Consider the following 13,608-nt stretch of genomic DNA (forward strand, 5'->3'; position numbering starts at 1 on the left):
CCCTGCTTGTACATCCTTTGAATCACTGAAGAGGGGCCCATAGGTGGGACCCCTGAAACCCACCTGGTCACGTCTTTAGGTTCTCGCCCGAGGGAGGGGGAGGGGGAGGAGGAGGGGAAGGGGGAGGGGGAGGGGGAGGGGAAGGGGGAGGGCCCTCCCCTACTCCTCTCCTCCCCTCCTTCCCTCCTCCTCTCCTCCCCCAAGCGGCACGTGAGTCCTGTTCAGGGACAGCAGAGCCACCAGCCCAGGACCAGACCTGCTGCCTCTGCAGACCTCGGCAGCCCTGGTCACCTCCCGGCTCTGGCAGGACAGGTGCAAACTCAGTGGTAAAGGTCTGTCCTGATTAATGAGACAAACCCATACCCGTTCTCCTGATTACCTTCAATGGTCAATTTTATTACAAAGAACTGTATCAAAATATACAAGTCTGTTTAAGAACCACCAAGAAATGCAGCTGTTTAAGGGCCAAATGAGAATCAAACATTAGAGACCAGGCAGCTTCTCCCTCCCGCTGTCCACTGCAGGGGACACATCCTCGGGGCCACATTTTCCACAGGACGTCCTTCTGAATAATTTAAAGGGCAAGTCTAGCACGTTACAGGTCTTCGTGGGCGGGCAGCTGTGTCGGGCTTTCTTCTTCTGTGGCTTCTGTCAGAAAACAAGCACAGGTCGTCAAAGCTCGGCACGAAGGGCCCTGGGGACGAGGCCTTTCCCAGGACAGCAGCAGGTGCAGGGACTGCCTGTCCAGTCCTGGCTCAAGGCCCCAGACGCAGTGGTCCAAGGGCAGCTCGTAGACCCCCGGTTCCCCCCACAGCAGATGAGAGATGAGGCAGAACGAACGGATTTCAAAGCCGCCGCAATGCCTTGGGTGTGGAGGATGCGGAGATGGGAGCGGCAAGGGGTTCCTTGCAGCCCAGTAGAATGGGAGCCTGAGCAATGGTGGTGGGGGGAGGAGAAAGAGGGGACCCAGGGTGGTGGTAGGAGGGAGGGGCAAGAGGGGGCGGAGGGGGGGGGGGGAGGGAGGGGCAAGAGGGGACCAAGGGTGAGGGGAAGGAGGGGCAAGAGGGGACCGAGGGTGGGGGGGGGAGGGAGGGGCAAGAGGGGACCGAGGGTGGGGGGGAGGGAGGGGCAAGAGGGGACCAAGGGTGAGGGGAGGGAGGGGCAAGAGGGGACTGAAGGGGTGGCAGACAGCCTTGTCCTCTTGCCTGTCTGTCTCTGCCGACCCCTCAGTTCTCCTGTCTTGCTGTTGCTGTTTACTACGATGCTTCTAGAGGTGGAATTGCTTTTATTTGTCCTGCTCAGGAAACAGCTTCTGGAATCTGAATCCTGCCTTATTCATTCTGAAAAACCGTTAGCCAACATCTCCTTGAATGCTGCTTCTTTCCCACACTCTGTATTCTAGACTTCTGTGAGGACTGTTGTGGGCAGAGCTGTGCCCCCCAAAAGATGCTGAAGTCTTTACTCCCAGCACCTGGGATTGTGACCTTGTTTGGAAATAGGGTCTTTAGAGATGGCTAAGTTAACACGAGGGCATTAGTGACGAAGAGGGGAGGTTTGTAGACACTGCATGGGACTATGTGAAGACATGGGGAGCAGGTGGCGTCCCCAGGCAAGGACAGAGGCCCGGAACAGATGTGCCTGCCCAGCCTCCCAAGGAAGCAGCCTGCTTGCATCTGGGCCTCTGACTTCTGGCTCCAGATCTGTGAGAGGCACATTTCTGTTGCTGGAGCCCGAGTCCCTGGTTCTTGGTAAGGCAGCTCCAGGAAACAGGCATGGGGGACCTGCTTGCCCTTCACCACTTCCTGCCAGTCCCTGTCTCTGTGGCACCCTGGGCAGCTTCCCCAGATGACTTTTCCAGATCCTCAGCTGCCTCTTCTGTCTGCTCCTCCTTGCCTGCTGAGGTTTGAGGTTCAGAGACTTCCCTTTTCATCGCCTTAACTTCCGTGTGAGCTGTGAACCTGGGGGCTTCATCCTCAGGAAGCCGGTACCTCTCTGTGCAAGTGTGCCCACACAGAGGTGTTATGCACCTGTCTTCCGGGAACCCCCCTCTCACTATCCCAAGGCCACTGTCTGTGTGGATTTCAGACCAAGCAGCCAGTCTACCTGCAAGCCCTGAGGTCCAGGGGAGGCAGCCCATGTTGGGGGAGCTCATGTGGAGAGAGCCTGTGTGGAGGGAGCCTGTGTAGGGGTCAGTCTGTGTAGGGGGAGCCTGTGTGGGGGGCAGTCTGTGTGGAGGGAGCCTGTGTGGGGGGAGCCCGTGTGGAGGCGGCCCGTGTCGGGGGAGCCCGTGTGGGGGGAGCCCGTGTGGAGGGTAGTCTGTGTGGAGGGAGCCCGTGTGGAGAGAGCTCGTGTGGAGGCGGCCCGTGTGGAGGGTAGTCTGTGTGGAGGGAGCCCGTGTGGAGGGGGCCCGTGTGGAGGGTAGTCTGTGTCGGGGGAGCCCGTGTGGAGGGGGCCCGTGTGGGGGGGGGGGGGGGCCGTGTGGAGGGTAGTCTGTGTCGGGGGAGCCCGTGTGGAGGGGGCGCGTGTGGGGAGAGCCCGTGCGGAGGGGGCCCGTGCGGAGGAGGCCCGTGCGGGGGGAGCCCGTGTGGAGGGAGCCCGTGTGGAGGGGGCCCGTGTGGGGGGGGCCCGTGGTGGGGGAGCCCGTGGTGGGGGAGCCCATGGGGGGGGGCCGTGTGGTGGGGGGCCCGTGCGGGGGGAGCCCGTGTGTGGGGAGCCCGTGTGGAGGGGGCCCGTGTGGGGGGGGGCCCGTGTGGAGGGTAGTCTGTGTCGGGGGAGCCCGTGTGGAGGGGGCGCGTGTGGGGGGAGCCCATGTGGAGGGGGCCCGTGCGGAGGGGGCCCGTGCGGAGGGGGCCCGTGCGGGGGGAGCCCGTGTGGAGGGGGCCCGTGTGGGGGGAGCCCGTGTGGGGGGAGCCCGTGTGGAGGGGGCCCGTGTGGAGGGGGCCTGTGTAGGGGGAGCCCGTGTGGGGGGGGCCCGTGTGGGGGGGGCCCGTGTGGGGGAGCCCATGAGGGGGGGCCGTGTGGTGGGGGGCCCGTGCGGGGGGGGGCCAGTGCGGGGGGAGCCCGTGTGGAGGGAGCCCGTGTGGAGGGGGTCCGTGTGGAGGGGGCCGTGTGTGGGGAGCCCGTGTGGAGGGAGCCCGTGTGGGGGGAGCCCGTGTGGAGGGAGCCCGTGTGGAGGGGGCCGTGTGGAGGGGGCCGTGTGTGGGGAGCCCGTGTGGGGGGAGCCCGTGTGGGGGGAGCCCGTGTGGAGGGGGCCGTGTGGAGGGGGCCGTGTGGGGGGAGCCCGTGCGGGGGGAGCCCGTGTGGGGGGAGCCGTGTGGGGGGGCCCGTGTGGAGGGGGCCCGTGTGGAGGGGGCCCGTGTGGAGGGGGCCCGTGTGGAGGGGGCCGTGTGTGGGGAGCCCGTGTGGAGGGAGCCCGTGTGGAGGGGGCCCGTGTGGAGGGGGCCCGTGTGGAGGGGGCCGTGTGGAGGGGCCCGTGTGTGGGGAGCCCGTGTGGAGGGGGCCGTGTGTGGGGAGCCCGTGTGGAGGGAGCCCGTGTGGAGGGGGCCCGTGTGGAGGGGGCCCGTGTGAGGGGGGCCGTGTGGAGGGGGCCGTGTGGAGGGGCCCGTGTGGAGGGGGCCCGTGTGTGGGGAGCCCGTGTGGAGGGGCCCGTGTGGAGGGGGCCCGTGTGGAGGGGGCCCGTGTGGAGGGGGCCCGTGTGGAGGGGGCCGTGTGGAGGGGCCCGTGTGGAGGGGGCCGTGTGTGGGGAGCCCGTGTGGAGGGGGCCGTGTGTGGGGAGCCCGTGTGGAGGGAGCCCGTGTGGAGGGGGCCCGTGTGGAGGGGACCCGTGTGGAGGGGGCCGTGTGGAGGGGCCCGTGTGTGGGAGCCCGTGTGTGAGGAGCCCGTGTGGAGGGAGCCGTGTGTGGGGAGCCCGTGTGTGGGGAGCCCGTGTGTGGGAGCCCGTGTGGAGGGAGCCCGTGTGGAGGGAGCCCGTGTGGGGGGAGCCCGTGTGTGGGGAGCCCGTGTGTGGGGAGCCCGTGTGTGGGAGCCCGTGTGGAGGGAGCCCGTGTGGAGGGAGCCCGTGTGGGGGGAGCCCGTGTGTGGGGAGCCCGTGTGGGAGCCCGTGTGTGGGAGCCCGTGTGGAGGGAGCCGTGTGTGGGAACCCGTGTGTGAGGAGCCCGTGTGGAGGGAGCCCGTGTGGAGGGAGCCGTGTGTGAGGAGCCCGTGTGGAGGGAGCCCGTGTGTGGGAGCCCGTGTGGAGGGAGCCCGTGTGGAGGGAGCCGCGCCACTCACCAGCCTCTGCCGGCGGCACACAGGCATCTTCAGTTTCTTCGAAGCCGTCAGGACACACGCAGACGTAGCTCCCTGGAGTATTGTAGCAGTTTTCGTTTTTCCTCACACAGGCTTTTTCTGCTAGTGAGCACTCATCTACATCTAAAATTAAAAGACTCCGTTTTAATAATTACTCCACTTAGCAGATGTGCAGCAGACTGTGAAACTCATTCATTCAGATTCACTCACATAAAGAAAGCACAACAATGACAAACGTCATGTTACAGAAAGGAGCAAAGGTCAGGAAAGGCTTCAAGAGGGCAGAATTTCATGTCTCAAAGTTGGGCCCTCAACTGGTAGAAAATGCAGAGAAGAGACCTCCAGGTGAGGCCAGAAGGCTGGCATGTGCCCAAGAAGCCCACTTTCTTTTCTTTTTTTTTGGAGACGGAGTCTCACTCTCGCCCAGGCTGGAGTGCAGTGGCGTGGTCTCAGCTCACTGCAAGCTCCGCCTCCCGGGTTCACGCCATTCTCCTGCCTCAGCCTCCCAAGTAGCTGGGACTACAGGTGCCCGCCACCACGCCCGGCTAAGTTTTTGTATTTTTAGTAGAGACGGGGTTTCACCGTGTTAGCCAGGATGGTCTCGATCTCCTGACCTCGTGATCCACCCGCCTCGGCCTCCCAAAGTGCTGGGATTACAGGCATGAGCCACCGCGCCTGGTCAGGAAGCCCAGTTTCTCCACCTGGATTCCAGCCACGCCCAGGCTCACCCAGGCAGCCCACAACCATGGCAGGCCTGGCCTTAAGCCTCGAGGCAAGCACCACCCAGGAGCTGGAGAGAAAGCAGAGGCTCTGGACCTGGGGAACGAGGCCACTGGGGAGAGGCTGGTGCAGCAGTGCCATCTACACCAGGATCGGCCATGCAGAGCTCATCCCCCACTCCCACTGCTTCTGCATCTTGTGGACCTCAGGGTGAGTGCGCAGTGACCCTGGGGAGCTGCGTCTGCAGGACGGGTCTCAGCTGCTTCCCATCCCTGGCAGCACCTCCTGGGGCCATTCACATCATGGTCCCTTGGGAAGGGTCCACCTGCGTCCAGCACAGACCCCGTCACTGACCTGCACACTGTCCATGCTCCCTCGCGTAGCCGGGGATACACTCTTTACAGTTTCCTGGGCCTTCCCCTGTGCAGCCCACACAGCTGGAGTCACACTCTGCAACAGGGAGCCAGCGTCAGACCCCCACACGCCGGGGAGCTGGTGTCAGACCCCCACATGCCGGGGAGCCTCTAGCATGGGACCCCCACATGCTGGTGAGCCTCTAGCATGGGACCCCCACATGCCGGGGAGCCGGCATCGGACCCCCACACGCCGGGGAGCCGGTGTCGGACCCCCACATGCTGGGGAGCCTCTAGCATGGGACCCCCACACGCCGGGGAGCCTCTAGCATGGGACCCCCACATGCCGGGGAGCTGGCATCGGACCCCCACACGCCGGGGAGCCGGTGTCAGACCCCCACATGCTGGGGAGCCTCTAGCATGGGACCCCCACACGCCGGGGAGCCGGCGTTGGACCCCCACACGCCGGGGAGCCTCTAGCATGGCTTCCAGTGTAGTGGCTCAATGAGGGTCCTGCTGTCTGCACTCCCAACAGTGAAAACTGCCCGGGGCTGTCACAGAGGCTCCTTCCTACTGCTGGGACTGGGGATCGGCACAACTCTTCTGGGGCACTATGGCCCTAAAAGACACATTTCCTTGACTGAACGATTTGGAAATTAATCCAAAGAAAATCATAAGGAATGTGAAAAGTTTTACCTTCAAGAGTATTCACAGTTGATAACAGTTGAAAAATTGTTATGACGTAAATGTCCAGCAATAGACATTGTTTTAAACGTATGAAACAATGGCATGCTCCAAAATCATGAACATGATGGAGAAACCACAGGACACAGGACAAGCTGCTGGGTGGAAAACACCGATAGGTGCTGTGGAAAATCACACAGGGCACGTTGTGGGGGCGCTGGGGGGCACGAGCAGGGTGCGCTCTCCAGGGAACTCGTGGGTTTTTAATTTTCTTTAACTTACTTAAATTTTCTGATTTTCCTACAGCAAATACCTATGACTTATTTTGCCACACTAAGTGTTCTCAGAGCAGGCAGGAGGTATATAAGTGATGCTAAGAAGTCATAAATGAATGTTTACAAAGACAGCAATGAAACCCAGGAGGGACCCGGAGTGCAGGCCCGCCCGCTGGACCCACCTTCGCATGTGTAGGAGCCGTTGGCATTCTTACAGAACTGTGCAGCGCTGCAGGGCGGCGTCTCGGCCGCACACTCGTCCACGTCTGGAACAGAATGGCACAGCTGTGAGCGGCCCAGGACGGCCTGGCCAGGGAGCAGGAGGAATGATCATGGCCTGATACAGCCCACGGCCAGGACCGGCTGGGGAAGGGCAGGGAGGAGGGCAGCCCCTGGGGGGATCATCTCAAATGTCCTCCTCGGAGGTCCCACGTGGCAGGGGAGGGGATAAGGCGATGGCCAGGCCCTGTCCTTACAGAGTCAGTGCCAACTGTGGCAGGGGCCCCGTGAGGATGGTGACGCATCGCGTGAGGGTGAGACAGTGAGAGCCTCCACACCTCACGCCCCCATATCCCTCTCCCTTCTCCCCAGAGCTGTGGAACCTGCCAGGGGCTGAGCTCCAATTTTTTTTTTTTTTTTTTGAGATAGAGTCTCGCTCTTTTGACCGGGCTGGAGTTCAGTGGTGCGACCTTGGCTCACTGCAAGCTCTGCCTCCCAGGTTCACGCCATTCTCCTGCCCCAGCCTCCCGAGTGGCTGGGACTACAGGTGCCCGCCACCACGCCCGGCTAAGTTTTTGTATTTTTAGTAGAGATGGGGTTTCACTGTGTTAGCCAGGAGTGTCTCGATCTCCTGACCTCGTGATCCACCTGCCTCAGCCTCCCAAAGTGCTGGGATTACAAGCGTGAGCCACCACACCCACTCGGCACCTGGACTGCGGGAAAGCCACAGCTAGTCCCAGACCCTCCCCATGAAGCCAGAGCCTTTGGCTTCTCCAGAGCTCAGAGGCGCTGCAGGGCTGGCTTTGTAAGTGCTGTGCCCATAGCCAGGCTGGCGGGAAGAGACACAGCTGAAGCAGGTGATGCCCACCATGTGGGGGACAGGGTGGGGTGAGCATAGCACAATGCTGGAGACGTCCAGACCTGGCACCACTTAAAACCTGGAGGCCTGTGTTAGGAGGTGACGTCCCCCTCCTGGCTGAGCACTGCCAGGCACGGAGCTGGCTTGTCACACTGGTGTGAGTAGGGGGCCGTACCCCTCGGACGGCAGGAGCTCGTGGGCAGCCCCCTGCCACCCTGAGCTTGCCGTCTGCGGGAAAAGGCAGTTTCCATTGCACATGCCAGCAGCACGGCCCTGCCCTTCTGCCTGCTCCCAGACCTGGCTGTGCCACTGTGCCCTGCCCTTTCCCACATCCCCCGGGACCCACCAGCCTCTGCCACCATGGGTGCAGCCAGGACCACCCTGATATGCCCCATCCGTGTGTCTTCTGAAACCCGCACAGAGGGATACAGCTGGCCCCTGCCGGCGGCCTCCCACCCAGGAACACACTCGGATGAGTTCCCAGGAGCTGTCAGCCGACTCGGGGCAGCTGGCACCACAGGTCCACAGCCCCAGGGCCACCTGACAGCAAGGACACTGTGGCCCCGATGCCTGCCCAGTCCAGAAGGTACGAAGGAAGTCCCATGATCCTTCCTGACCCGTGCGTGGTGGGATCACAGGTGTGGGAGCCTAGGGGTCCCCTCAACGATCCCCTTCCCATGACCCAGAATGAGCAGAGATGGGGAGGGCCGTGAACCAGGAGCAGCTGGCGGGACGGGGACGCAGAGGCTGGGCAGAAGCGGACCTTGGGGAGCCCCCACCCCCGGACCCCTCCTCACCCACGCAGGCGCCCTCCTCCAACCCCGGACCCCTCCTCACCCACGCGGGCGCCCTCGTCCACCCCCGGACCCCTCCTCACCCACGCGGGCTCCCTCGTCCACCCCCGGACCCCTCCTCACCCCCTCACCCACGCGGGCGCCCTCCTCCACCCCCGGACCCCTCCTCACCCACGCGGGCGCCCTCGTCCACCCCCGGACCCCTCCTCACCCACGGGGGCGCCCTCCTCCACCCCCGGGCCGCTCCTCACCCACGCAGGCGCCCTCCTCCACCCCCGGGCCGCTCCTCACCCACGCAGGCGCCCTCCTCCACCCCCGGACCCCTCCTCACCCACGCAGGCGCCCCTCGTCCACCCCCGGACCCCTCCTCACCCACGCGGGCTCCCTCGTCCACCCCCGGACCCCTCCTCACCCCCTCACCCACGCGGGCGCCCTCCTCCACCCCCGGACCCCTCCTCACCCACGCGGGCGCCCTCGTCCACCCCCGGACCCCTCCTCACCCACGCGGGCGCCCCCTCCTCCACCCCCGGACCCCTCCTCACCCACGCGGGCGCCCTCGTCCACCCCCGGACCCCTCCTCACCCCCCCTCACCCACGCGGGCGCCCTCCTCCACCCCCGGACCCCTCCTCACCCACGCGGGCGCCCCCCTCCCACCCCCGGACCCCCTCCTCACCCACGCGGGCGCCCTCCTCCACCCCCGGACCCCTCCTCACCCACGCGGGCGCCCTCCTCCACCCCCGGACCCCTCCTCACCCACGCGGGCGCCCTCGTCCACCCCCGGACCCCTCCTCACCCCCTCACCCACGCGGGAGCCCTCCTCCACCCCCGGACCCCTCCTCACCCACGCGGGGCGCCCTCGTCCACCCCCGGGCCCCTCCTCACCCACGCGGGGCCCCCTCCTCCACCCCCGGGCCGCTCCTCACCCACGCGGGCGCCCTCCTCCACCCCCGGGCCGCTCCTCACCCACGCGGGCGCCCTCCTCCACCCCCGGGCCCCTCCTCACCCACGCGGGCGCCCTCCTCCACCCCCGGACCCCTCCTCACCCACGCGGGCGCCCTCGTCCACCCCCGGACCCCTCCTCACCCACGCGGGCGCCCTCCTCCACCCCCGGGCCGCTCCTCACCCACGCGGGCGCCCTCCTCCACCCCCGGCCGCTCCTCACCCACGCGGGCGCCCCTCCTCCACCCCCGGGCCGCTCCTCACCCACGCGGGCGCCCTCCTCCACCCCCGGGCCGCTCCTCACCCACGCAGGCGCCCTCGTCCAGCACCCAGCCCACTTCGCACTCGCCGCAGTCTCTGTTGGTCGGGCCCGAGCACGTCTTGCAGGACTCGTCGCAGGCTGGAAGGCAAAGGCGGGCCTGGGTACGAACCCCCCTCTCAGGTACCAGCTTGTTTAAAAGTGAGGAATTTAAGGGGAAAAAGCAACATGGGGTTTTCAGTGCCCATGAATTTAAAATTCTCAGCAAATCAGGACTCCAAGGAATTTTTAATAACCTGGAGAAGGCAGCTATCCGTACTCTGGAGCTGTAGCCTGGCTGGGTGTGCGTGTTCCGGATCCACACGTGCCCCATGCCATGCCAACATCCAAGAGACAGACGGCAAGGGGTGTAAGAACCAGAGAGGCCGGTCCTGACTGGCGATCCACAGGTCTGTCTGCCCAGAATAGCCTAGGGGGCTACCGGCCAACCATGCACTCATGTCCAAGATGTCAACACACCCAGAGTTTTCCTACGTATCAGTGACAACCAGGGAGAAAACGTCCTTTAGAAAGATGCCACTCATAATGGCCTGCAGGGATTTGACAGGTGCTGCTCTCTGGGCCGGTGCACGGCCCACATGGTACCTCCAGGACCTGTGCACTGTGTGGCCCATCACAACTCAAGGTCGGGGCAGACCTCGAACTAGAGAGGAAGGTGAGTAGCTTCTCCCTTCTAGGGGCTGTTATGGGACAGGAAGCGCCCCTAACAACCCCTGCCTCTATCTTCTGACGTTTTAATTCATCCTTCTGGGCCCCCGAAGCTTCCCTGGACATCCGGGGTTAGGATATCAGCAGGCCCCTGTTCCCATCTAGGCAGGCAGCTCCAGCAAGCGGCTGTTGTCATCCTGCCTCACCCCGGGGCCGGCCCAGGCGTAGCCCGTACCTGTGCAGACGCTGTGGGTCTCGTTCCGGAGTGAGCTGAAGTAGCCGTCCATGCAGTCAGTGCACAGTGGGCCCTGGTACCCCACGTGGCACCGGCAGGACCCGTCACCCTGTCTGCTGCCGTCTCCGCTGCAGTGGCCATTCCCGCTGCAGGGCCTCTGGGACCCACCCTGGCACGCTTTGGGGGACACAAAACCATGCTCAGAGTACACCTGGTGGTGACTGGTGGGGTATTCTCACACAGAGAGAACACACTGCACCCAAACCCTGTACAATTCTGAGGACGTACATGAGCCTGCAGGCTTGTAGTGGGTGTTGGGGGAAACTGATTTCCTGGGCTCTGCAGGGCTGGCGGTGGATGGCCTGAGTGGAGCAAACCACAGGCTCCTGGACTTCACTACGGCCACGTGCTGCATGATGACGTTTAGGTCAACAAGGGACCCTGCATGGCACAGCTGTCCCCTAAGATGATAATAAAGCTGAGCAGCTCCTATTGCCTAGTGACATCACGATACGCCTTATTACCTGTTCTATGTTTAGATGTATTCAGGTGACACATTCTTACCACATGTCGCAATGGCCCACAGTACTCAGGACCCTCACGTGCCACGCGGGTGTACGGCCTGGGAGCAGTAGGCCCTGCCAGGCAGCCTAGGTGCGGAGCGGCTGCACCACCTAGGCGTGTGGAGTGCACTCTGCCATGTTGGCACCATGACAAAGTCGCCTAATGATGCATTTCTCAGAACATGCCTGGTCGTTATGCATGACTGCACTTTGTGTGGCTTTGGGCAGCCTCAGCTGAAACATGGTGATGGGGACACAGATGCATCAGGGGCGGAGACTGCAGGGAGAGTGGGAACATCAGCTGCAGCCTCCAGTGTTCGCCAGGGATAGACGCAGAGGCTGGCAGGAGGCTGACGGGGGGCAGGTCGGGGGTCTAAACCTGAAACTTCTGCTACCTGATCCTGCTTGACCACGTGATTGCCTTTTATAAACGTTAAACCGTGGCTTCAGTTTCTGCACACTTCTTCACAGAAGAGCCCTGTCCTGCAGCACCCATTAAGGCTCAAGGCCGTGCACCCAGCCTGATAGACACCTACTGCCCTGGGCTCTCTGCAGTGGCAGCCACAGAAGCCGTGGTGTGGTCCCCTCTGTGCACACAGGGAGAAGCCCCTGGACAGGTCAGTCAGGACAGACTCTCAGGTGAGTGGACTCAGCTGTGAACAACCTGAGTCAGTGAACCCCTGAGTTAACAGCACAGCTGGGATGACATACTCTGTTTTACACTAAAGCGTGAGGTGAGTGGTGAGGCTGCAGCGGGAGGGTGTGAAGTGCTCCAAGTTGGGTTGGGGATGGGGGAGGCAGCCGTCCGGCAGGGTCCCAGACCCTACAGAAAGCTGAGGTCCCCCAGGTCCCCTCTGTGCTTTCATCCCCCAAGAATTGTGAGAGGAAGAGGGGAAGTGACGTAGGAGATGGGATTTCCCTAAGCAGAAACGCACCGAGACAGTCAGGACCGTAGGTTCCTGGAGAGCAGCACAGTTTCAGCGTCTTCACACAAAACCACTCGAATAAGTCAGGATACTCGTTCTTCCTGAGGATGGAGGAAAACATTCACTGAATCCCACCAGACACAGCTCTTTAAAACAAACATGCAGCTGAACATAACATAGGCTCTAGAGTATTGCAAGATCCAGGAAACAAGAGTCTAGGTGTGGACAGAGTCTTCTCGTTAATTTCCTGGTTTTGATCACTGACCCTGGTGATAAAAAACAGTAATGCAGGGGTAAGGTGGGTGCGAGGCAGGTGGGAGCTCCATACTGTTCCCGTATCTTTCTAAGTCTGAGGTTATTTCAAATTCTAAGTTGGAAAATAAAAGTATCTTCTAAGAGGTTTTAAGGCACTCACAGCTGCAGCCACCAGGCCTCCAGGTGTTCCTCCTGTGCCTCCAGCATCTGGTTGCATTCGAAGTCGCTGCTCTCGCACAGCCCCTCCAGAATCTCCAGCAGGCGAATCTCGCTGAAACACAGGCCCACGCGGGCCCACGGTCAGCGCCACAAGCCAGTGAAGAAAAATCCGAACCAACACACCAGCCCGGGTGCAGGGGAGGGGGCCGGGATTCCAGGCAGAGAGAGTAAGGGGACCCCACTGTCAGGGGGCCAGGAGCGGTTCACACAAGTGGGGCTGGTGTTCCAGTTTACATTTTAAAAAGCCACTGTCTGTTGAGGGGGTAGGGACCAGAGCAGAAGCTGGAAGGCCAGAGAGGATCCAGCCATTAGTCCTCAGGCAGAAGCCAAGGCAACTCAGACAGGTGACTGGTGCCTCGGGGGCTGTTCTGTCTCCCTGTTATTAACACAGGCACCAAAGGCAGGACACGGCTTCCCAGGACAGGGTCAGGCCAAGACCCACAGGGCTGCTCCAGAGCGCCCACCTGGACTCATACTTGGACAGCGTCTTTTCCTCCCAAGCCGTGTTCCCGCCGCCAAAGTTCTTCTTTGCGGTATCCACCAACCCCTGCGAGGAGACAGTGCCCATAGGGCTTGGTACCACCTGACCCCCCGCCCAGGGTGAGGGCGACCCCAGGTCGAGGGTGAGGGGACCCCAGGCCCACGGTGGGGTCAACCCTGGGTCCACGGCGGGGGTGGATCCTGGGTCGAGGGTGAGGGGGACTCCAGGACTACGGAGTGGCGGCTCTGGATCGACGGTGGGGGGACCCCAGGCCCACGGTGGGGGCGACCCCGGATCCAGGGTGAGGGGGGCCCCAGGTCTAGGGTGAGGGGGACTTCGAATCCAGGGTGAGGGCGACCCTGGCTCCAGGGTGAGGGGGACCCCGGGCCCAAGGTGGGGCAACCCCGGATCCAGGGTGAGGTGGACCCCGGGCCCACGGTGGACGACCCCGCCCGGCCCCTGCCCACCTGGTTAAACTTGTCCACCAGCCCCCGGCACCGCTGGCAGGGCGTCGGCTTCTTGGCGGCCTCCGGCGCGGGCAGCAGCAGCAGCAGAAGCGACAAGAGCCCCAGCGCGGCCCGGCGAGGCAGGCGCATGGCGGGTAGCACTGCGGGCAGACGCAGCCGGAGCTCCAGGTCCTGCGGCCGCGCGGCTCCGGCCTCTCGGCCGCCCACCCGCTCCCAGCCGCGCCGGCCGGTCCCCCTGGCTACTTGACGGTGCCGGCGAGGCCCCGCCCCGCTCGCCAGCCCCGAGCCGCTATTGGTCGATGGGACCCGCCCCGGCCTGATGTGGACCAATCCGAGCTCGCCACGAGAGGCAACCAATGGGAAG

General features: G+C 63.4%; 1 protein-coding gene and 1 long non-coding RNA gene across 4 annotated transcripts; one reads left to right on the plus strand and one right to left on the minus strand.

Moving 5' to 3' along the window:
* Positions 1-375: 375 nt before the first annotated feature.
* On the minus strand, positions 376-13,527 carry CRELD2 (cysteine rich with EGF like domains 2). Of its 3 annotated transcripts, none has more exons than XM_050745844.1 (10): positions 13,245-13,527; positions 12,761-12,843; positions 12,238-12,348; positions 11,832-11,923; positions 10,334-10,510; positions 9,436-9,531; positions 6,502-6,585; positions 5,362-5,457; positions 4,270-4,410; positions 376-645 (listed from the first exon to the last, which is right to left on the minus strand). In XM_050745844.1, the coding sequence occupies exons 1-10, from the start codon at positions 13,371-13,373 to the stop codon at positions 596-598; spliced, it is 1,059 nt and encodes a 352-aa protein (XP_050601801.1). In that variant the 5' UTR covers positions 13,374-13,527; the 3' UTR covers positions 376-595. The 3 variants fall into 3 exon arrangements, with proteins under 3 accessions (XP_050601801.1, XP_050601800.1, XP_050601802.1); XM_050745843.1 differs by having other exon boundaries at positions 376-648; XM_050745845.1 differs by having other exon boundaries at positions 376-648; positions 9,436-9,825.
* On the plus strand, positions 6,582-11,339 carry LOC126929468 (uncharacterized). Its single transcript, XR_007717184.1, has 3 exons — positions 6,582-7,983; positions 9,444-10,105; positions 10,264-11,339. It is a non-coding gene; the product is annotated as an uncharacterized LOC126929468 (long non-coding RNA).
* Positions 13,528-13,608: the final 81 nt, after the last annotated feature.

The sequence above is a fragment of the Macaca thibetana genome, chromosome 10 (assembly GCF_024542745.1).
Source record: "Macaca thibetana thibetana isolate TM-01 chromosome 10, ASM2454274v1, whole genome shotgun sequence".
Classification (NCBI taxonomy): domain Eukaryota; kingdom Metazoa; phylum Chordata; class Mammalia; order Primates; family Cercopithecidae; genus Macaca; species Macaca thibetana.

Coding starts and splice junctions, on each gene's coding strand:
- CRELD2 (XM_050745845.1), bottom strand. CDS start 13,373: ATGCGCCTGCCTCGCCGGGCCGCGCTGGGGCTCTTGTCGCTTCTGCTG. Junction 11,924..12,237: donor GAGGCCTGGTGGCTGCAGCT/GTGAGTGCCTTA, acceptor CTCCATCCTCAG/GAAGAACGAGTATCCTGACT. Junction 10,511..11,831: donor CTACGGTCCTGACTGTCTCG/GTGCGTTTCTGC, acceptor TGTCCCCCAAAG/CGTGCCAGGGTGGGTCCCAG.